The sequence below is a fragment of the Nicotiana sylvestris genome, chromosome 10, assembly GCF_000393655.2.
Source record: "Nicotiana sylvestris chromosome 10, ASM39365v2, whole genome shotgun sequence".
In the NCBI taxonomy this organism is placed as follows: domain Eukaryota; kingdom Viridiplantae; phylum Streptophyta; class Magnoliopsida; order Solanales; family Solanaceae; genus Nicotiana; species Nicotiana sylvestris.
In genome coordinates this window covers 120,452,625-120,477,640 of record NC_091066.1, presented here as the reverse complement: position 1 = coordinate 120,477,640, position 25,016 = coordinate 120,452,625, and the positions used below count along the sequence as shown (strand labels likewise).

Sequence of the window (25,016 nt, the reverse complement as noted above, 5' to 3'; positions counted from 1 at the left end):
CTCCAGATTCAATCATGTTTGTGAACTGAATGATGAAAATAACAGTTAATTCAAGTGACAAAAAAAATGTAGATTCAATGTAGTTATTATGAATGTAATTGTAGCATCATACAAAAGTGGAAAAAAATACCTTGATCCACTCAGGCTTGATCATCTTCTCTTCAATTGCAGTTAACCAAATCTGCCCCTTTGTAGCTGACCATCTTAAAATGCGAGGTATAGATTCAGAACATCTCGTAGCAAGCTCGGTGCTGACGGACGAGCAACACTCATATAGCCACACTTGCAAGGCTAATGAGCATCCCCGTATCAGATAAGAATGTACATGGGGATTAAGACGATGTCGGACAGATTCAATAACCTGCTTGAAGGATTTGATACCCCATGGGTATGACTCAAAATTACCAGACTCTATTAGAAAGAACATAAACTTGTCTATGAAAGTCACATGGTCTTTATCAGAAGGACAAACAAAAAATTCCAACATATAAAGAATGCACAACTTCACCGCATCCACATCGTTTGCCCATGCTTTATTAGTCACTACATTTTTCAAATGCCATTTCTCAACCCTTTCTTTGTTCGGAAAATATGTATTCATTAAAGGGCTAACATAGGTGGAAGTGTAACCATAGTCTGAAAACTTATTCACACAATTAAGACCAGTTATCAACCCAAATTCTCTCAAGGAAAAATTCAATTTTTCACCCTTAAATAGTACTGAAAAATATGAGTCAGTAGACTTTGTCAATTCATACTTCATCAGAAGATGAAGTGATTGGTTTTGCATACAGATTTTGGGGAGACCTAATAAGTAACCAAAACAAGTTTTTCTGAAAACCCTTAAAGCATTCGGAGAGAGTAAAGCTTGTATCTGGCTAGGTATTCTAGGATCACACAAATTGTGGAATCTAAGCATACCATAATCAACATTTTGTTGTGCAAAGTAAGGTCCATTCTGTAGAAAATATAAAATTAATGAATATTAGTAGTTTGCATAAAAAGGAAACAGTAATCTACATATAACTACATGACAAATACAAAATATAACTAGAAGAAGAATAGCCTACCCACACCTATAACTATAAAACAATAACAGAAGAACAATGCACATGTAAACATTATCTACAGGATGTAACAGTTACTTCAAGTATGTCACATAAATGTAGATTAACTGTAGTTAGAATGAAGTTAAATATATGAGCTATACAGGCTATAATAAAAAATAACATATCTACAATTTAACCATCAGACTACACATCAACTACAAACTAACTACATTTATACACTGTCTAAGAGTCACAGTTCCAATTAAACTACAAAATTGAGACAAAGAATCTACAAAACAGTTACTTCAAGTATCTCACATAAATGTAGATTAACTGTAGTTAGAATGAAGTTAAATATATGAGCTATACAGGCTACAATAAAAAAATAACATATCTACAATTTAACCATCAGACTACACATCAACTACAAACTAACTACATTTATACACTGTCTAAGAGTCACAGTTCCAATTAAACTACAAAATTGAGACAAAGAATCTACAAAATTAGGACAACACCACATTTTACCAAAATACACTTGAACAATCAAAGAAGAATAATGCACTTGTAAACATTATCTACAGAATTTGTAAACATTATCTACAGAATGTAACAGTTACTTCAAGTAACTCACAACATGTAGATAAATTGTATTTAGAATGAAGTTAAATGTAGCAGCAATACAGGTTGCAATGAAAAATACCATCTCTACAATTTAACGATCAGACTACAAATCAACTACAAACTAACTACAGTTATACACTGTCTAATAATCACAGTTCCATTAAACCTACAAAATTGAGAAAAATAATCTATAAAATTAGGACAATACCACTTTGGCCAAAAAACACTTGAGCACTAAATTAACACTTGAACAACAGACTTTTACAACCAAAATCAAACTACAAAACAGTGAGGAAATATAAATAGTGTTTACCTTTATTGAAATTTTTTCCTTAACCAATTTTGGTACTTTTTTTGAGGGTTTCTTCTTCTTTGGTTTTGATGAGGAAGGAGAGACCTTGTGTTTTTTCACAGATGGAACTTTGGGAGAATCATCTACAAAATCGTCATCTACACTCAACTCTTTCCCCTTGCGTTTCAGTTGATTCTCGACTAGTTTATCAACTCCACCAACATCAACATCGTGCAAATGCTTGCTTCTCATTTCCGCACGAATTTGTCTAGGAGATGAAATACCAGTAGTTTGTTCACTTGCATGCGTCGATTGTGGGTTTTTTTGTGGTGATTTTGGTGTTAAAACACCCTAATCAAAGGTTGGAATATCAGCTAATATAGCTTTTGATGATTTTTTTGGGGGAGTGTTGGTTTTTTTCATGATTTAGGAGTTGAAGACAAAGATGGAAGTGAATTCAAATCGTGGGGGATACTATCAACTGAAGGTAATTAAGTGGAGAAGAAAGTGATGGTAATTGTGGGTGAGAAGAGATTGTACGAGAATGGAGGAAAAACTAAAGGTAAATCGTGAGGGTGGGGGGGAAGGAACTGAAGGTAAATCGTAGGGGGGGTGGGAGGAGAGAGAGGCGGGTAAACCAAATAACGTGAAAATACAGTCCTAAAATCACGCCTAAAATAAATGAAGGAATAATTATACCCTTAATTTGAATTATGGTATATAAAAGGTAATTTGGTATGCTTAAATGTAATTAACACAATCCTTAAACAATGAAGGTAATAATGTTTGATATATGGTATAGATAGGTAAAAATCTCAAAACAAAAAGTGAGACCTTAAAAAAATTCTCTTATAATTTATTGAAATCTAAAGAAGTTATAATCAGTTTTAATTATTGCCATTATCTAACCAATTTGTTTAATCTATCTTGTGTTATCATGTTGAACTTTATTGATTTAGTTTTGAAAAACTTTCTCAACCGAGGCAACTTATCTATATATAAATTGTTAACGGTAATTGAATTAACACTTTTTAGAGTATTCTTCTACTTATACAGTTTCTCTTTGCACTTTCAATTCTAAATATAAGTTGAAACAAATAATATTGTAGTAACTACTATGTTTCAAGAGTCATTCAATGTTAAAGATGAATTTTAATAGTTACTTATCGAAGTAGCTTGAAAATTATCTACAAAGACACTCAAAGAATTAAGAAAAATTGTTCTAACAATATGTAAGAAGATCAATTTGAGTTAGGACGAATTAAAGACATGAAGCAACTAGTAACTACAATTTAAGATGTGTAAAACTTTTAGCTATAACTATTTTAACCATATGATTTAAAAATTCTATCAATAGTGCACAATTTAAATATTATATATATTAGGAATTTGTATATTCCTATGCCACATAGGAAACCTTATTATCCTCAATATTTAAGGTTTGACTTAATTACACTTAGTATACCAAATTACCAATTCTATACCATAGTGTATTTTATGAGTACAATTAATGCAGCGTATATCCCTCCTTAATTCAAGGTACCGTATATCCCACCCTCTCACGTTTCTCTCTCCCAAACCCTCACCCTCACCCATATTTATGTATTGTTATTAAACATAAAAACTTATGATTATGAAAACATAGGTTTGCAACATATTGATGTAGAAACACTTAAATCTTACATTGCAATTAGGAGCAGCAATCATTCAAGTTCTTGGTTACTGCAGTCAATTACCTTTAAAAATCACTTGAAGGAAAGGAAGTACGTTTTTAAGATTAAATCACTGAATTGCGTCAAACACTGGATATCAATAAGTAAATTTCTTCGTATAGTCTTACCAAAGAACTTGAGCTGGTCTAATTGATTGATTAATGAGATTCAAGAATATTATTAATTGACTAATTTTAATGAGTATTTTAGATCTTTAAAAATCACTTGAAGGAAAGAAAGTACGTTTTTAAGGTTAAATCACTGAATTGTGTCAAACGCTGGATATCAATAAGTTAATTTCTTCGTATAGTCCTACTAAAAAACTTGAGCTGGTCTAATTGATTGATTAATGAGATTCAAGTTCCTGGTGAAAATCTTGTGAACTGCAGTCAATTACCAATACTTTATTTCCCAAAAAAAATAAAGACAAAGAAGCTCGTGTTTTAACTTCAATCAGCACCTGATTTGAATTTTCTGTTACTCTACATCGAGAATACAAATAATCTATAATTCATCTACAAAATATCTATAAACTGGGTATATTAAATTTTAATATCCCAATTCGCATTCGATTGTAGCTTAATTGGAATTTTCGACATAATTGCGTTTTTTGCATAAGATTTGTAGAAGTTTTAGTCGTTTTTATCTGTGAAAACAGAAAACAATGCATCTATAATCAGATACAAATAATCTACAATTCATCTACAAAATATCTACAAACTGGGCACATTGAATTTTTATATCCCAATTCCCATTCGATTGTAGTTTAATTGGAATTTTCGACATAATTGTGTTTTTTGCAGAAGATTTGTAGAAGTTTTAGTCGTTTTTGATTTGTGAAAACAAAAAACAAAGCATCTACAATTAGAATACAAATAATCTACAATTTATTTATAAAATATCTACAAAATGGGTACATTGATTTTTATATCTCAATTTCTATTCAATTGTAGCATGATTGAGATTTTTGACATAATTTTTTCAGAAAACTTGTAGAAGTTTTAGCCGTTTTTTATTTGTGAACATAGAAAATAAAGCATCTACAATCTGAATACAAATAATCTACAATTTATCTACAATTTCTGCAATATGTCTTCTTCTTCTTCTTCTTCGAGTTTCAATCTGAAATTTAGTTAAAACCAAGTCTAATCTTCACCAAAACCCCTCAAAATTGAGATATAAACTTCAAACCACATTCCCGATTATTTTCAACAACACCTAATCCAAACAAATAATGATTTTTGAAAACCCAAATTTGAATTCAAAGCTTTCAAGTTTTGTAATGGCTGTCAATGGTGGAATTGCTGCTCTCTTTTCATTTGCTTTGTATTACTGAAACTTGCGATTGAGAAATAGTGAGAGATGTAGAGAGAATGTCGATGAACTGAGCTTTTGCAGAACTGATTTCTACAATTTGATTCGAATTTGTTGACGATTTTGTCTTTTTTTGATTTGTGGCTTAAGGAAAAACATCGAAGAACAGAGTTTTTGCAGAAAAGAGCCTATGTAATTTGATTTTAAATTGAAGATATAGGATTTGCGTTTCAAATTTGATCTGAAGGTCGCTAAATCAATTAGAATATTCTGTTTCTGATTTGTAGCACGCCTAATTAGGAAGGAATCGGCTCCTAATAATTAGTATTTAATGAATGATATAATAATTGTAGAAAAACTGTGAACATGGAGGGTAAATATGAAACTATGCACATTTTTTGTAATAAGGTTTCATATATGGTATAGGAAGGAAAAAGTCTCTATATATTATTTATAGATTTTGCGCCCTAAGGTCATTGCCATAGTAGCCTTAGGCTCCAGCTGGCCCTGATTGTTCCATATCTAAGTTATTGTTGCAACTTGCTAGTCCGTAGCAGATTAGGAATTTGGGCCAGCCCATGCCCATTACAATTCGAGTAGCTGGCGCTGATTGTTCCATATCTCGTCACTTCGTACGTACATAGTACCCACAATTATTAATAATTAACAATTCAAATGCCTATGGGGGTTAATTTCCTCTTATAAGGTTATGCAAGAGACTTACCTCGTTTCCAAGCCCTCTTCCTGGTCCTCAAATTACACTAATAGCCTCAAGTCGGTGCCGAGCAATCCGAAACAATCCAAAAGTCGTACAAACAAATCAATATGTGCTCAAAAGTTTATAACTTAACTATTAGAGTAATCACCCAACCCAATTTAAAAAATTCTTAAAAGTCACCCCGGGCCCACATGCTTGCATTCCGAAAATAATTTGTAGATAAATGTTACCCATAACCTTAGGAACTCAAATATATAATTTCTACTCAACTCCATAAAGATTTTTGTGGTCTAATCCCATTTTTACCAAAACCTAGTTTTTTCAACAAAATCCTATAATTTCCATAATTTACATTAAAATCTACATAATCTATCTATTAAACTTACATTATGTAGAAATCACTTACCTTAAAATGCTAGGTGAAAAATCCTCCTCCAAGAGCTCCAAAATCGGCCAACCCAAAGTGAAATGAGAGAAATGAGCTTAAGTCCCGATTTAAAACATGTTTCTGCCCAGTGGTCCCTTCTTCGCGATCGCAGAGGAAAAAATCAGCCATCGCCTAAAAACGCTCTTCGCGAACATGACATGTCCATCGCGAACGCGAAGAGTAACGACCTAGATTCCCAGGCCCAGCTCCGCCCCTTCTACGCGAACGTGATACAATCATCGCGAACACGAAGAGTAACGATCTATCTTCCCAGGCCCAACTCCCCCCTTCTACGCGAACACGATGCAACCATTGCGAACACGATGGCTACTGGTCTCTACCCTTCCCGAACGTGACTACCCTATCCCGAACGCGATTGCCTATCGCGAACGCGAAATACTAAATGCCCCATCCCCAATTCCTTCAATACGAACGCGAGACTCCTTCCGCGTTCGCGAAGAAGGAAACCAGTAGCAGATTTTCTGCAATTTGGACTTAAATCCGGGTGGTCCGAAACACACCTGAGCTATCCCAGATCCCGTCCAAATACACCAACAAGTCCATAAATATAATACGGACCTGCTCGAGATCTCGTAACTCATAAAACAATATCAAAATGAAATCGCACCCAAAATCAAATTAATCAACTTATGAATTTCAAACTTCTTCAACTAGCTCCGAATGCGACAAACCATACTTAGACAACTCGGAATGACGTCAAATTTTGCATACAAGTCTTAATTCATCATACAAACCTATTCCCAGACTCGGAATCCCAAACGCACATTGATATAACCAAAGCTTATTTCAAACCAAATTTAAGAAACTCTAAAACCTTCAAGGCGCCAACATTCAACATTTAGTGTCGAAATGCTTCTGGATCATCCGAAACTCGATCCCATCACGTGTCCAAGTCCAAAATCATCATACGAACCTATTGGAACCATCAAATCCCGATTGTGATATCATTTACTCAAAATATTGACTCAAGTCAAACTTGGCCACCTCAGGCCACTATTAAGGAACTAAGTATTCTGATTTCAACCCGAACCTTTCCAAAACTAAACTAACCATCCCCGCAAGTCATAAAATAGTAAAAGAACATATGTGGATTCTTTATGGGAACAAGGATCTAAAAAGCAAAATGATCGGTTGGATCGTTACAGTGGTTGAGATGATGTGGTTGGTGATGGTAGTTGAGTATGATGGTAGTGGGTGGTGCATGGTGGGTGATGGCGATGGTTAGCAGTGAATATCGATGACAACATTTTTGATAAAATTAAATCTTAATTATTTAGATTTATTTAGATCCATTAAATGGTTGTGAAATAAAAAAAATAAATATACTTTATGATTAAGATTTAAATAAGATTCATAGTTTAAAAATAAAATGAAAGATAATTAAGATTCAGACATCCTCTGGGAAAAAAGCAAATGAGCCTAAATGGCTAGGACTGAAATATATATAGAGTGAAGGAATGATAAAAGGGATTTTTTTCATACCTATAAACTATTTGAAACTTTATTATCCTCAATATCCATGTTTAGCTAATTACATGGCATAAACAAGTTTTATTTACCAAATATATACAATCCACCTTAAAAGGCTCTCAGTCCATTATTTGTGGCTTCAATCAAGGAAAATAGTTACATCATTTCCTTCTTTCTCTTCTCTCTCCCTTCCTCTTTCCCCTCCTCTTCACATTGCCCCGTGAGGCTATATGCCCAGAGAACCTCACTCCATGGCTAAAGTTGCTTCCTTGCCGAGACAAAGCTGGGCTTTCTGCATTGATGGACAGACCTTGTTGGAAAATTCCTAATATGCAAATGTTATGTCTCTTAGAACCAACAAAACTGCTGCCATGTCATTCGAGTTGCAACAAATAACAGAATCGATGAATTAACAACAGATCTAGGAAATGTAATAAGTCCCTGCATAAGTAGCAATTCAAATTCATGAAACTAACATTTCTTAGCGATACAGACATTCTGGCGTCAAGAGACCCACCATTTGATCCAAGAGGGTGAACCTACATTTGTATGTGTATACTAAGGTAGACGAGGACAAAATTTTTTGCACAACAAGGATGTTCGACATATGACAGTACTGTTTCTTCACACCCGAATTCAGAGACCAACCTGCTGTATTAATTCCACAAGCATTACGCGAGCAGAGAAAGATTAGCAAACAAATAAAGTCAGAGCTAGCACATAGTATTCCCTAACCCATAAAAATATATTACATCATCTAATGTCCCAGCTCTAGTGCAGAGCTTTCCACTTAGAAATATCAGATTCTGTTTAATGTTGAAGGCAAAGGGAAAAAGAAAAAGAAACTACAACAAGCTATTTTTAAATTCCTATCTGTAGCATCTCAATACTGTGACTTGCAATAAGGCAATTCATAATTGTTTGAGCTTGAATTAGGTCCTACTGGAGCTCATAGCTAAGCTGTATAGTTGTATCTATTGTTTCACTTATTATATTTTGCAAAAAGACAATAATCAAATTCTCTATGTGAACCGAAAAAGAAAAAAAATTTGGATGAAATTAAAAATATTTTTACTTAACGTTATGACTACAAGATCCTAGTAATAATATGTACTACTTTATTTATATTATTTCTTTTTTCATGAGGAGCTGAGAAAGTTCTATTTAGAGAATGGGACAGCGAAACTTATCTACAACTTTCATACATTATTTATATCAAGTTATATACAACTACAATATTATACCACTTAAAACAATTATTCAAAATTTATACAATATGTCTTTTGTACATTTTCATCTGATTTATATATATAGTAAAAATAAATTTCATACAACTTATCTACAACTTATCCACAACTTTCACACATTATTTCTACCCAGTTATATACAACTACAATATCATACAACTTAAATATAATTTTTATACAATGTTGTTCAACTTTCATACAATAGTTAAATAAATAAAAAAATATATATAAACAACAGAATACAATTTTTCTACAATTTCGTAAATATAATGTATAACATGTCTTCTTCTTCTTCTTCGAGTTTCAATTTGAAATTCAGCCAAAACCACATCTAATCTTTACCAGAACCCCTCAAAATTGAGATATAAACTCCAAATCATATTCCTAATTGTTTGCAACAACACACAATCCAAACAAATAATGGTTTTTGAAAACCCAAATTCGAATTCAAAACTTCAAAGTTTTTTAATGGTTGTCAATGGTGGAATTGCTGCTCTCTTTTCTTTTGCTTTACATTATTGAACTTAGGGATTGCGAGATAGAGAGACGTAGAGAGAATTCCCAATTCTTTGCAACAACACTCAATTCAAACAAATAATATTTTTTGAAAATCCAAATTCGAATTCAAAGCTTCAAAACTTTTTAGTGGTTGTCAATGGTGGAATCGTGGGTGAGTGCAAGATACATGTGGGAGGGGGGGGGGTATGTGGAGAGAGAAACATGAGGGGGAGTGGAAGATACGTTAGAATAATTTTAGGACACTAATTATTATTATTAATTCCCTTAAAATGTACATAAATGATAATTGAGTATATAAAATGTAATTATAGTAAAACTTGAATACGAAGCGTAATATATTTTGATATAGTGTATGAGAATGTAAAAAATTTCATAGTGTATAAGAATGTAAAAATTCCATGATAAAATAGACCAATTAGTCAGTCAACCTTTTGGTCATTGTTTATTGATACTTCCATCTATTATTGTCTTTCACTACAATTATCTAGTGGATAAGAGATTATGCAATCTTCTACTTAAAAAGAGAGAAGAAATAGAGCAATTTGCTTTGTTAGCTTCAGGACACTTGTTTCTGTTTCAGGACTTCAATCACTGCACAAGAAGGTATTGAATTTCTACCGATACGAAAGTAAGTTGTAGTAGCTACAGATTTTAGCTTCAATTATCTGCATTAATGGCATTGCTCTGTACCATCAATAGATGCTGACTTTGTACGGGGTGGTCAATGGTTCGATTCGATCGATTATTTTATAAAATTTGTACCATATCAATTTTTCGATTATTCTATTGTGTATAATCAAATTTAAATTTTTCGAAACCGTCCCAATCATGTCGGTTTCTCTTCGGTATCAGTGCGGTTCGATTAATTTTCGGTATTTTTTTTAATATCATGTAGAATTCATCAGTAGTTTTAGAATGCAATAACATTCGTTCTTTTATAGCACTTAACAAAACTATCTAGACACTTTTACTGTTCAAAGGACGATGAATTAAAAAAAAGAAAAGAAAGATGGCCAGAGTATAGATCCATCAGCTATTCTACAACAACGTAAAAGAAATCAAACAAAGGCAAAAAAAATATAAATCGTACGAGTTGAAAGATATACCAAGCTGTGACTCAAGAATAAAGTCTATAGAAGATTAAATATTCAAAAAGATAAATCTAAATTATATGAAAGGAAACATATTCAATACATTGTAGTTTGCTACTCATAATCGCTAGAATACTTTGTGTCTTGCTCGTAAAGATACTTGAAATAACTTAGTTTAAGTAGAAGTAGCATAATAGGTTTTAGGAATTAGTATTTTGAGTTTAATTACTTGTTTGCTTGTAATAGTTTTCATAATTCCAAGGCCCAAAGAAAATTTAATGCATTATTATTTTTAAACTTACTAAGTAATAAATATATTTTCCACATATAAAATTTATTCGGTACGGTTTGGTATTTTTTCGGTTTATTTTTATAAAATAAAAAACCTACCCTAATTATCGATGCGGTTATAAATTTATATAAGAAACCTACAATTTCTTAATAAGAAATCTAAAAATCGATTCAGTGCGGTACGGTTCGATCGGTTTAATCGATTTTCGAATATACAACCCTAAGTCTCCACATATGCAAGTAATTTTGTTCATCGCAGCTACTAGAAAGTGGGTCTCCTAAATTATAAGAAAATAAAGATATTCAACTCTTCGAAATAAATTATATTTCATTATTTCATCTGTCGTCCACTAGAGGAAAAACAAGAAAAAGATGAATTAATTAGTCTGCCTGATGGTAATTGTTTATTAGAAGCTTAAAATTTTATTGTGTGTCTTATAAAAGAAACCTCGTACAACTAATGTCAGAGTTGTATGAGACACAAAATAAAACTTATTATTAGAAGTACTTACTTTTGTTCTTTCACGTGACAAGAAGTGCAATTAGAAATGAACAAAGAACATTATTAGATGAAGTAGGAAAATATCAATTAATCAGTCTAGCTACCTTTTAATCATTGCTTATTGGTAGTGCTTTATTATCTCTCATATTGAAAGGAATGCAATGAAAAATGAATAAGACCATTTAGTCCTTGAGAAACTAGGTTGAAGACAACTTTCTTCATCACTTCCTCCAAACGGTGTGTTCTGATTCTCCTTCTTATGAACATTTGCAAATCTTAGCTTACTTTATTCTTATGCTTTGTTAGTTGCAGGAATAGCTGGTTCAATTTTTTGGTTCTTGGGCGTTTGAGGACTTCGTTCACTGTATTAAGGTGTTTGCCGTTGGGGCTTTATTTGAAGTTAGATTTCAACCAATACGAAAGTAAGGTCTCCCTCTTTTGTTTTTGTTTTTATTTTTGTTTTTGTTGGTCTTCTTAGTTCTTTTTCATATGTATAGTGATGTTAAAGTTTCAAACACCATAATGAAACATCAACTTTTGAACCGAAAAGTTGCTGTAATCAACATGTTCAGTGATGATAGAGTTACACATCAGACCTAGCAGCGTCCATGTTTGCAAATTACAACTAGAGTCTTGAAACTTTGTAAAGGCTTTCACATGGTTGAAAATCCAAATCGTAAATTTCAAAGTTATAGAAACAGTTCACGGTTGTGACAACACACTTCTTTGACTATATTTTAGATTATAATGGAAGTTTCATCCCTCATTTGCTTTTTGGAAATTGGAAAACAGATAATTGTGAAGGTATCCATCTTCGTTTGGTGTATGGTTGCAACATTTAGGCCATTGATGCACTTGTAAAGAATAAGATGGGTGAAATTAGAAATACTGGACTATTTGATGTTTAGTGGGTAATGGAATCAGTAAAGTGCTCCGAATTAAGATAATGATTTATACTTGCAGGACTTATTAACAATTAGAGGAAACTGAAAAGGTGGAAAGGAGATGGCTGAGGAGTGTCGCGATGTGATAAGTGCCATAAACCTTGTGAAGGGCCAGCATTTAGGTAGAACGACCATTACTCAATTGGAGGATGCTACAAAGCACCTAACGCGTGTAGCTGTATTTCTCACGAATCTGGAGAAGCGCTACCCTGAGAATGGGATATCTGGACAACTTAGGCCCCTATTTCTAGAAGCTCGTGATGGCTTTTCTGAGATATGTTCTCGTTTTCCTCGTTTCAACCTTACCATTAAAATGGGGAACATTGCTGAGAAATTCAAAGCTTCAAAGGCATCAAAGCTTCAAATGATTTCAGAGGTGCTGAAAATAATTGAACATGAGACTATTGCTAAGCGAATCAGAGCTTCAAAGCCATCAAGATCATCTAGTCGAATCACTATGGAGATGGTGGGGTTTGTTGAATCTTTGCTTGGTTCTGTTCACCGTGCTCTGTTCTTTATTAGTGTAGGGCCTGCAGCATCTTTGCTTGACAAGAAGCTCCGACATCTACGAGTCTTCTTCACATTAATTGCAAAGCGGTGCATTGAGCATGAGAGTATGAAGGATCTCTTCAACCATGTTGAGGATGTAGCTTACACTGCTGCATACCTATGTTTCTTGGGGTCGAACTGCAATATGGATGGCGAGTTCTCTAAATTGCTGGAAAGGGTAAGTCGGCCCTTTATCCCAGAATTGAGGCAGATTTATCTGAGTGCCTTGATAGGGTTAAAGTCATCAAGCTCTGAGACTACTACAATATTGAATGCCAAATATATGCTGGATTTTGTTAGTGCTCTCCGGGAGGATCTAAGACCTGGATGTGATGGTCGAATTAGGTGGCTCCAAAGAGGACTTTCTTACCTTTCTCGATTTCTCAGGGACGTAGAATCTTATCCCCTTCCACTTGGAGAAGTGATTTCTCTTCGATTAAATATGGAAGCTCTGGCCATTGGGGCAGCAAATGCTATCTACTCCTCCTATGATGAGCACAACACTACTGAAATAGACGATGTGCTTTTTCATTTGCAACTGAAGTTTAATTATGTCAAGGTGGAAATCGATCTGATTCGGCTACTAACCCGTCAAGCCGCCATCACAATAGGTCCTATGAAATCTCTGATTGACTATGTTTGGAGTGAGCTGATATTCTTTAGAAATTATTTCATGGATGCATTAAAGCAGTTTAATGAGGAGACTAAGATAACTGTTATTTTGACTTCTATTCAATCTGCGATTAGCCAAGCATGGTCAGTCTGTGATTCTCTTTGTCATGACTCAGAGCAAGAAGACTCTATTTCTAATGATACGGAGCAAGAAGACTTGGTCAGGGAAATGATTAATTGCTTGCATTTTCAGTTGCTTCTTAAATTCAAGTTTATTAAGGCAGCGATTAGACAGATGTATCCCAGCATTTCTGCATCATCAACATTAGACCATCCCACGATAAGTCTGCTGAACTTTCTTCCTATGAACTTTGAGGTTATTGATTCCTATTTCAGCATGCTGAAATCCTCCAATACATCATCCCCACATAGGCCCATGATGGATGAGGTTTTGATGGGGTTTCATGAATATATTCTCAAAAATCTGCTACTGAAGGATGAAACCAATTTGACGTTTACTATTGCAGGTGAGGTCAAAAAGTTTTATGGTGGGTTATTGCTCCTGGTAACATATCTTATTGAACCTCTAGTTCCTCACATTGAATGTAGGGAGCAAAATAATGTCTCGATGGGATATGGAACCATTGCAATTGAGGCGCAATCTGCTATGAGTTTATCTTATGAGGATTCTATGAATAGCAACAACTGTAGGGAGGTCAATCTTGTTCTTCAATTTTTGACTGTGGCTTTCTGGCTTATCAAGTCTGAGGGAAGCTTGATGGATATACTAAAGCACAAAGCCACTTTGGAATATCAAGTTCTGGATCTGATTGAGAGTGCTCGTGAAGAGCTTATTTTCATTAGATCTATTCTCATGGATCTTCTCAGGCAACACACAGAACTTAACAAATTGGATGATATCTTAATGCATGCTGAAGTGACTGCGAAAAAGTTAGCAATACTCAGTGATTCTTGTTATGAAATTTTCCAGGACGGAAGCAGCACTGACATAATGAGGCCTTGGTTATCTGATTCTCTACAAGAGATTGAGTCTGTCAAGGTAGAGTTCAGAAAAGTATGCTCTCAAGTTCTGGATGTATCACCTTTGACCATGACAGATGGAGAAGGCCTTATTAATTTCTTATTAAACCACCAGGACAAGGTGCCGAACAATGATGCTGCTTCTTTTAATGAAAGTTTCATGGATGGAAGCAGCAGTGAGAATCTGGAACTTTCATCATCTGATTTTCTAGGGGTGATTGAGTCTGTCAAGGTAGAGGAGGTCAGAAATGCATGCAATCAAGTTGTGGATGCATCACCCTATGAGATGCGTAAGACAGATGGAGAAGGCTTTATCAATCTTCTGTTAACACAACAGAACAAGGTGCTGGAGTATGATACTGGTTCAATCTTTTTTCTGCATAATCAAATCTCAGTAGTTAAAGACAAACTATTGGACATGGGATCTTTACTTGTAGATATTGTACGGTACCGCAATATGCATCTTGAACTCAAAGATCTTGCTAAACGGATTCAAGATAAAAACTACATTTGTTTCTTCTCCATCAAGGGGTATATTCCTGCTTGGTATTACACATTATATCTCTCTGATGTCAAGCAGTTGATTAAGCTTGTTGAGGCAGAGGTAAAGACGATTTGTCTGAAAGTTCCAGATTCTTCAAGTTATAGCTTCCCCAAGACAAATGGGCTAGGATTTCTCAATTGCTTTTTGGGCAAATTGGAGGAGCTTTTATGTTCTAAGCTTGATTTGGCTGTCGACTTAAATCATCAGATTGGATCAGTCAAGGAGGGTTTACTGTATCTAACATCATTGATTGGTCATTTTTCAGAAAACTATGATGAGCATGATGAAGTTTATGGTCTTATAACAAGTGTTACTGTATTGGCATACAAGGCCGAGTATGTCATTGACTCATGCTTGGCCTATTCTCATCCACTCTGGTACAAAGTTCTTTGGATTTCTGAAGTTGTTGAGAATATTAAGATTGTAAATAAAGTTGTTAGGGAGACTTGTGAAAGAAACAAGTTTGAGGTGACAGTGCATGAAGTTGCAAAGACCTCCACTAATCTTGCACCGTCGTTTTCAGATAATACTCAAAGAACAAACGAAGAAATGGAGGGTTTCCAGGATACAATGGACGAATTAAAGGAGCAGCTACTTGGAGGATCACCTCAACTAGATGTCATCTCAATCGTTGGCATGCCAGGATTGGGCAAGACTACATTAGCGAAGAAGATTTACAATGATCCAACAGTCACCTCTCACTTTGATGTCCATGCTCAATGTCTTGTGACTCAAATATATTCATGGAGGGAGTTGTTGCTGACCATCTTGAATGATGTTCTTGAGCCTGCTGATCGCAATGAAAAAGAAGATGGTGAATTAGCTGATGAGCTACGCCGATTTTTGTTGACTAAGAGATTCTTGATTCTCATTGATGATGTGTGGGACAACAAAGTGTGGGACAATTTACATATGTGCTTCAGAGATGTTCGGAATGGGAGTAGAATTATTCTAACAACCCGGCTGAGTGACATTGCCAATTATGTTAAATGTCAAAGTGATCCCCATCATCTTCGTTTGTTCAGAGATGATGAGAGTTGGACATTGTTACAGAAAGAGGTATTTCAAGGGGAGACCTGTCCACCTGAACTTGCAGATGTGGGATCTCGGATAGCAAGGCGTTGTAGAGGGTTGCCTCTCTCAGTGGTGTTAGTAGCTGGTGTTCTGAAACAGAAAAAGAAGAAACTAGATTTGTGGAAAGTAGTAGAAGAAAGTCTAGGTTCCCAGAGCATTGGCAGCTTAGAAGAGAGCATGTCTATAATTGGATTCAGTTACAAGAATTTACCACACTATCTTAAGCCTTGTTTTCTCTATTTTGGAGGATTTTTGCAGGGTAAGGATATTCATGTCTCAAAATTGACTCGGTTGTGGGAAGCCGAAGGGTTTGTACAAGCAAACAAGGAAAAAAGACAAGATGATGCCGCACAAGGTTTCTTGGAAGATCTTATTCGTAGAAATCTAGTAATGGGCATGGAGAAGAGACCCAATACCAAGGTGAAAACGTGCCGCGTTCATGATTTGTTGCATAAATTCTGCATGGAAAAGGCCAAACTAGAGAATTTCCTTCTCCAGATCAATAGGTAAAAAGTAACTATACTAATATAATTGTATTATGTTTATCCCAACTCTAATTTTCATGTGTTTTCTTTTATCTGGCTCAGTGGAGAGGATGTGTTCCCTGAACAGCTGGAGGAATACCGACTGTTTGTTCACTCTTACCAAGATGAAATCGATTTGTGGCGGCCATCTCGCTCAAATATCCGCGCTTTACTATTCAATGCAATTGATCTGGATAACTTGTTATGGCCGCGTGATATCTCCTTCATCTTTGACAGTTTCAAACTTGTTAAAGTGTTGGATTTAGAATCTTTCAACATTGGTGGTACTTTTCCCAGTGAAATACAATATCTAATTCAGATGAGGTACTTCGCTGCTCAAACTGATGCAAATTCAATTCCTTCATCTATAGCTAAGCTTAGGAATCTTGAGACTTTTGTGGTTAGAGGATTGGGAGGCGAGATGATTTTACCTTGTTCACTTCTAAAGATGGTGAAATTGAGGCATATACATGTAAACCATCGGGTTTCATTTGGTTTGCATGAGAACATGGATGAATCCCTTTCTCACTCTCAATTAGCTAATTTGGAAACCTTTTCTACTCCACGGCTCTCTTATGGTGAAGATGCAGAGAAGATTTTGAGGAAGATGCCAAAACTGAGAAAGTTGAGTTGCATATTTTCGGGGACATTTGGTTATTCAAGGAAAGTGATGGGTAGGTGCGTTCGTTTTCCCAGATTAGAGTTTCTAAGCCACCTTGAGTCCCTCAAGCTGGTTTCCAACAGCTATCCAGCTAAACTTCCTCACAAGTTCAATTTCCCCTCGCAACTAAGGGAATTGACTTTGTCCAAGTTTCGTTTACCTTGGAACCAAATTTCGACCATTGCAGAACTGCGCAACTTGGTGATTCTTAAGTTATCTCTCAGAGCTTTTGAAGGGGATCACTGGGAAGTGAAAGATTCAGACTTCCCTGAACTCAAATATTTAAAACTGGATAACCTCAAAGTTGCACAATGGTCTGTCTCTTATGATGCTTTTCCTAAGCTTGAACATTTGGTTTTAACGAAATGTAAGCATCTTGAGAAAATCCCTTCTCATTTTGATGATGCTGTATCTCTAAAAAGCATTGAGGTAAACTGGTGCAACTGGTCTGTTGCCAATTCAGCCCAAGAAATTCAAACAACACAACGTGAAGATATGGCAAATGATTCATTCACAGTTACCATACAGCCTCCAGATTGGGCTAAAAGATCATCTCCTTGACTCATATCTGGTATGTTCTTGCCGTTTCATCTGAGTACGTTTACACTTATTCATTTTTCTTTTACGCCAGAACATATTTGTTTTGCTAGTATTATGCTTAGTACTAGTATTACTTAATACACGTATCAAATAATTAAGAAATCGAACTCATAACTTCTGATGCAATCTTAACTTTTTCTTGGGCTTATTTGAGGTCAAAAGTAGATCTATGGTTCCTGTAACTTTTAATTCACGTTTTGATTCAATTGCCCTGGCACAGTTGTCAAAATGATAATATGTTATCCCTAGCCTAACTTATTATGTTTCCTTTTAAGTGAAAGCGATGTCTATGTTTCTATGAAGTGTTTTTGAAAATTTTGCTATAAAACTGATGAATGGCAGGCTTTGGTTTTTGTCAGCTCAACTCTTGTGTTAACTGCAAGTATGTTTAGGGGACAGTTATATCTTATTCAGACCACAAGTGGCTGAAGGAGAAGCTTAAGTAGTTGAACACATGCACTAGAAGTCGTATTTAGAATTACTGTGGTTCTAGAAAAGAGTTCTGCAGAAATTTTATGCTTTTTCAGAAATCTTAAGTTTCTAGTTTGAAACAGCAGAACTCTTTTGTTTCAGCAGTAACAGCAACTAAAGCAAAAGATTCTACTTCAGCAAGAGGTGTTTTGTCTTATTTCTAGAACAAGTGGAGTTATTATTTTGAATTCTTGCAAAGAAGAAGAATCAGGACAGGTAAAGATGATTTATTTTTCTATAACTATTTTTTTCTTTAATGTTATTTCTTCTTCATCTTTCCTCATCATCTTGAATATGAACACTGCAAAACATTTTAAATAAACTGGACAGGAAAATAAAATCTTTAATATAAAACATTACATGGAACCATCCGTGAATCCATATGGTACAACTGTTTCACAGAATGATAGAGAGGGAAGACAATCTATGCTTGATTCAGATTTCTTGCTGCATTAGAATGTGGTAAAATAAGACAATAAGTCAGAGTCCCCCTCTTGAAATGGAACAAGCAATCAGAAAAGCACATACTTTTTTGTGACAAACCAATACAAGCTGACTGTTAGTCACATCCTGGTTAAGTTAGCGTAGATAACGACTGTTCTTATTAGTGAGCTGGTTAACTGGCTCTAGTTATCGTTAGCTTAATGAGCTGGTTAGCTGGTGGATGAAATTCCACTTGACATTCGTAAGATGAAGGTGTATAATGGTGGTGCAAGTTTTAAATTCAAATGTAAGGAATTGCTGGACTGTTATTTTAATGCGACTTTGAAAAGAGTAAATGCATTTCTGACTTCAGATACAGTTCTACGGCATCCTTGGAAGATGTCAATGCTGTTTTATCATATGTTCTTATACAACCCGTTTGTATTTACACTCTTCTGTTCATTTATTCATCCTTTGTGGTCCTGTTGGGTGCATGCAGTCTTATATTATGAACAGTCAAGAAAGCCTTCTTTTATATTAGTTCCTTCAAACCAGAGTCTTGATAGCTTCATCTTTGGTGAGTATCAGACTTTGTTCTACAATTAAATTGTGTTTTTGCACAACTACTGAAGTGACTTTGTCACATTATTAATTCTGTTTTTAATAGGGATTGCAGAAGGTTTGGTCTACCTCCATGAAAACACTAAGACGAGGATTATTCGTAGAGATATAAAAGACAGCAATATCTTGTTGGATTCTAGTCTCTGAGTTAAAATTGCTGACTTTGGGTTGGATAGATCCTTCCAAGAAGACGAGTCACATGCCATCGTGAGGACTTTGTTAGTGATTCTCTTCTTTAACATTTATATTATAGCTACAAAACTTGTGCTCACTAAATAACAGCCAGTTAGGTTAATTAGTTATCTCAGCCGATGGTTATTTTTTCATTTTTTCCCTTCATAGAGGATATGGCGCCAGAATACTTGGCCATATGATTTTTTTCTATCGCAGGTTGATACTTAGCCAGTGGTTATTTTTTCCTACAAAACTTTCATTTTTTCTATTGTAAGTTGTGAACCAATTCTTGTATTTACTTCCAAATATATATATATATATATATATATATGGACGTTTAGAAAGTTTTTGCTCATTGGTTTAGCTGTTGCCTTATATTGTATGAAAGAGGGATGGCAGCATTTTCAACATGGGAGAGTAGAGGAATTGTTTGATCCAAATCTTATGTTGTACAACTACCACACTATTAATGTAAAAAAGTGAGATTCTAAGCGTGGTACATGCCAGAATTCTGTGGACGCAAGAGGTTCCGGGATTAAGGCCATCCATGTCCAAGGCATTGCACATGCTAGTAAAGAAAGTAGGAAGAGTAACCAGTACCAACTAATCCTCCCTTTATAGATGAGAAAACTGTGGAGAATCAACTTCAATTTGCCCCAATTTCTCACAGTTCTTTCTAGATGATGCTTCAGTGGCCTCAAACTGAGACGTAAAAAGGAATTTTTACCTCCTATAGCAAAGGTTAACACCCTATTTATTTTAAATAAATACCATTTAAAAAAATTATATTCTATAGATACCTTTTAATGTTTATAGCAAAATATTTAATTTGGTTACCTCCTAACCCTAAGCCACTAAATACGCTATTCAGTTACGCTATTTTCTTTCTCTCTCTACTTTGATACATGCCATTCTCTTCCCCCCATTCCATGAAAACACGATGCTCAATCTCAAAATTCCTCACCACATCACCTACGTTCTCTCCGATCCCAATTTCTCCAATTCCATCGAAGCACGCATATATGTTACCACATCAAATATGTTGACATATGGTTTCGACAATTTAAACAGAGTCCATTCAGATTTTCTATGCTGCCGTAGAGGTTAGGAAAACATCCGTTCATCCAATCTCCTTCGAAAATTAGGCTGCCAGATTTTCTATGCGGCAGGAAATTAGGCTTTGTTCTCTTCCATTCAATCTCAAAGTTTGGTGGATCCTGCTTCACAAGCCCAGTTCTTGATTTTCTATCGTGAATTATCTCTGACTTTCTTCGTTTCTCTATTGGGAATTTTTCTGGGCTGATTGTTGTTTCTGAAGTTGGTGTGGGACTGAGGACATTGGGGTCTGAAGAGTCGGGTGTGGGATTGTATCTCCATGTATTTCATTATATTCATTGTCTTTTTTTTCATTGTATTTCAATGTATCTCGTTATATTCCATGTATTTCATTGTATTCACTGTCTCGTTGTATTCCATGAATGTATTCATATATTTTTTTTAATTAATATAATTTATGTATTCAGATGTATTATATAATTTCTCTGAAGATTGCTATGTTTTTGGGGTGTTTTTCGGTTGAGAATTTTTTTTATAACTGAAAATACACAATTTGTGTTATAATTGAGTTTGTTGAGTTATATTAGGAGTCTATTATGTTAATTGATTCATTTTCCATTTAAAACAGTGTAATCCCCTGTTTCACGCCGTGAATACAGTCGAATACAATAATCTGTCCAGCTGTAATCTCATGTTTCACGCCATGAATACAGTCGAATACACTCGAATCTGTCGCCTATTTTTGCTATTGTATTCATGAATACAGTAGCTTAAATACATCTAATACATCTTATAACAAGAGAAAACGTATCTACAATCCATAATATAGCAAATGGTATCTATAGATAGCTAATTACCACTAAAAGATAGTGCTTTATGAAAATTTCTCTAACATAAATCTGTGATAGTGAATCCGTGCATCTCAAGTATCTTCTTGCCTCTTGTTCCTCTTTGCACACTCTGGACACAGATGTTTCGTTTGCAACAAGTTGCTTTTATCATTGTAATAGTGAAGTGTTTAACAAATCCTTGGGCAGTTTATTATTGTTACATAAGTGGATGGACATTACCAGGAGAGAAATCAGAGAGAGTAGACTGCACAATTAGAAAATATACAGAGTGCTATTTCTGCAGAATGGAGGTGTTGATTTTTGCTCATTCTGAATCATCTCTGTATAATCTTCTTCTGTAATTGTTGATTCTGGTTGATCCATTAGTCATTTCACTGAGCCTTTTCCTTTTTTGATTCATGAAGATTCTTGGAAGTATCTGCTTTTGGCTTGAAAATTACACCAAATCTTTACTAGAACGCTGAAGTTCACTAAAATCTGTTACTGGTTGTCATTCAGTTTTGGATGTTCTATCAAATAATAAGAAGAAACAAGTGTGATAAATCAGTGATCACCTAAGCTATTGACCATTTGTTGTTCTGATTCTAATTATTATGTCTAGGTTTTAAAATGAAGCAGCTCTTGTTGCGAGATGCCGCCTAGGCTTGGGCCATCATAATCCAACTCCACATATGTCTTTATCTAACAAATATATTTTAGTTTCCCAAACACAAAGAATTCCATGCCAGAAGGAGATGACAGCTCATTGAGTCTGGAGATTACAAGATTGACAAATGTTTTGGACTTGATGTTTAGGAGTAACTTTCAGGACTGGGAGGTGGCAGAGTTCCAAAGCCTAATTGATGTTTCCATAAACAAAGCACAACACAGGATAGCCACAATTAGGGGTGACAAACGGGCGGGGTCGGGTCGGATATGAGCGAGTCGAAAATGGGTAATTTTAAAAAAAACGGATAAATTATCCGATCCGACCTGTATTTGAGACGGATAAAAAACGGGTTATCCGGCGGATAATATGGATATCCATATTATCCATGGCTTATTAAAATTTCTAGTCTCCCAAACTTGAGGAACCCCAAATTTGAGGCTTCGCGAATATAAAGGTTAAACACATTAGTTATCCATTGGTTAACCATTTTCTAAGCGAATAATATGGTTCTTTTAACCATTTTGCCACCTCTAGCCACAATGTATGGAGGTGGGGGCCGGAAATAACGGAGTGTTCTCTGTTGCCTTTGATTAAGAAAAGCTTCAGTGAGGGAGGAGGTTGCCTTTCCGTATAGCTTTATTTGGATCCCTGAAGTACCGAGGAAGGTGCGCTTTTTCACTTGGTTAGTAGCAAGGGGATGATCTTGAGGGCTGAGAATTTGAGAAGAGGAAGGTTACCTTTATGTATAAGGGCTCGAGCGAAGATGTCGACAATCTCCTCATACATTGTCCGATAGCTTCGATGTTATGGTGGAATACCCTTAGATGGTTTTAGGCTTAACTACTGATGTTATGATCCCAAGAAGTCCAGGACCTGGTGAGTTATCTGCAGAGGGACAGGTGCTTTGAGCTTGAGTTTGCAACTCTCAAACTGCAGAATCAGTGCCTAAATCATCAAATTCTAGGATTGGAAATAAAGGAGAAGAATCAGCTGACTTAGTTGAAGGGGAAACACATCTTCTCTGAAGATAACATCTCTGCTAACAAACAACAGTTCAATTGTAAATCATTGAGTATGTATCCTTTCTGAGAAGAAGAGAAATAATAAGCTGAGAAGAATGAGAAATGAAAATCTATATCTGTAACTACCACCTATTGACAGTAGCTTCTGATTGAACTTAGTTACTCTAACTAACCGACTAACTACACTTCTAACTTACACCCTCTCTTTTCATCATATGAACTTTAAGGTTACTCTAACTAACCGACTAACTACACTTCTAACTAATTACATCCTTAACCTAATTACTGTCACTAACTTCCTTCAACATAATGTTTAGCTAGAATTGTGATAGAAGAAAGAGAAGACGCAAGGTGTGGAATGTTGCACCGCTAGCACTTATGTGGGTCGTTTTGGAGAGAAAGGAACATGAGAGATTTTGAGGGTGTAGAGATGAATTATGTATGATTGAGGAGCCTCTTATCCCTTATTTCCTTTTGGTGCGGATGACGGAACTGAGAGAGCATCTCAATTTCTGTTCGGAACTCTGCAAGACCTTGTCGGGATGCAGCATTAAGCCTTTTCAGGGCCACCTTTGTGCCATCACACAAAACACCCCTGTAAACATTTCCAAAGCCACCTTTTCCAATGACCAAACTCTCATCAAAGTCGTTAGTTGCTTCCTGCAAAGCTGCAAAAGGAACTCGATAATTCTCAATAGGAACGCGATAATTCGAGTTTGGAGCATCACTTATGGAAGTTGTTCCCTTTGAATGCTTGCTTCCCATGGTGTATGGAGTGGAGTGCCACCGTTATCAGATAAAGGAATCCATATATCTTTTGACTGGGGAAAGCTGCTCCCGGCTATTTCCTGAAGCAAAATCAAATACTCGGGAGTAAATCTCATGATCGAAAGGTTGAATACAGATACTATTAAGAAAAAAATAAAATTATCCCTAACAAAGAGAGAACAATCGCAACTATAATAGAAGCTTCTAGATGAAAAAACACAAATACGTAAGCAAAACAGATGATTGAGGAAGCGGATTTTACCAGAACAGTGGAGATTGGAGAAGATGAGAGAGTGATAAGTCTTACTGTGCAGGGGGGCTTTGGATAGTTATTGTGCGTCTCTCGCTCTCATCTCTCTCGGGGAAACTGTAGAGTGAGAGCACAAATAACAAAAATTTAATTCAGTAAACAAGCTCAACAATTCGGTCCAAGCAGTTTCCAACATTGATGCGAGATTTCTCCGACGTTGGCTGATTCGAAAACTCAAGAAACCCCAACAATGGAGGTTCGAAACTTTCTCCTCCCAAATGGTGATTCAAAAATTCGACACCGGTACCACAAATCCTCGAAATTTCTGAATAGAAAAGGAAAAGATAGAGAAGATGACTAAATTACCTTGTTTAATTGAATGTTATGGTGTAAATTTGTAGATTGAGCTTTATCTTTTTTATGGGAAAGTTGTTGGCGAATTGCTCAGACCAGATGGGAAAAAAAGCTTTATCTTTTTTTATCTTTTTTATGGTCTTTTCCTTTTCTTCCTCTTATTTTTTCTTTATTTTTGTGGTTGTTTTTTAAAATAATTTCTATTTTGGTTTTATTTTTGATAGATGGTACTTAGATAAGATTTTTCACAAAAAATTTACCGTTCTTACGCTCTTATTTTTTGTGTTAAACACGCACATGCCAGCTAAGCAAAATGGTGTGTCATTGACACACTTCTAAAAAGTTGGGTGTGTAAAAGGTTGCTCGTGGTAGAGAGGTGTGTAACAGGAATTTGGGTGCAAGGTCAATGAGTAAACTATGTATTTGCCTTTGGATGGTTTGATAAAAATAATGTTTGGATAAATGAGTAAACTTTGATAATGTATCGTATCGTACTATATTGTATTATACCGCATAGTTTGATAAAAATAATGTTTGGATAAATTATTTGT

At 35.2% G+C, this 25,016-nt stretch overlaps 1 protein-coding gene and 1 long non-coding RNA gene across 9 annotated transcripts; one reads left to right on the top strand and one right to left on the bottom strand.

The window, feature by feature from the left end:
- Positions 1–11,379: 11,379 nt before the first annotated feature.
- On the top strand, positions 11,380–19,846 carry LOC104237871 (putative late blight resistance protein homolog R1A-4). Of its 8 annotated transcripts, none has more exons than XR_011402783.1 (7): positions 11,380–11,514; positions 11,590–11,699; positions 12,241–16,547; positions 16,629–17,797; positions 18,400–18,513; positions 19,220–19,297; positions 19,388–19,846. XR_011402783.1 is itself a non-coding variant. In XM_070159969.1 (5 exons), exons 3-4 carry the CDS (start codon positions 12,283–12,285, stop codon positions 17,785–17,787), a joined length of 5,424 nt encoding a protein of 1,807 aa, XP_070016070.1. In that variant the 5' UTR covers positions 11,380–11,514; positions 11,590–11,699; positions 12,241–12,282; the 3' UTR covers positions 17,788–17,797; positions 18,169–18,422. The 8 variants fall into 8 exon arrangements, 1 of the variants encoding a protein (XP_070016070.1); XR_011402785.1 differs by having other exon boundaries at positions 11,381–11,514; positions 18,403–18,513; positions 19,397–19,846; XR_011402781.1 differs by having other exon boundaries at positions 11,381–11,514; positions 18,403–18,513.
- A 1,698-nt stretch (positions 19,847–21,544) lies between these two features.
- On the bottom strand, positions 21,545–24,572 carry LOC104224860 (uncharacterized). The gene is made up of 2 exons (XR_011403181.1): positions 24,124–24,572; positions 21,545–23,941 (listed from the first exon to the last, which is right to left on the bottom strand). It is a non-coding gene; the product is annotated as an uncharacterized lncRNA (long non-coding RNA).
- Positions 24,573–25,016: the final 444 nt, after the last annotated feature.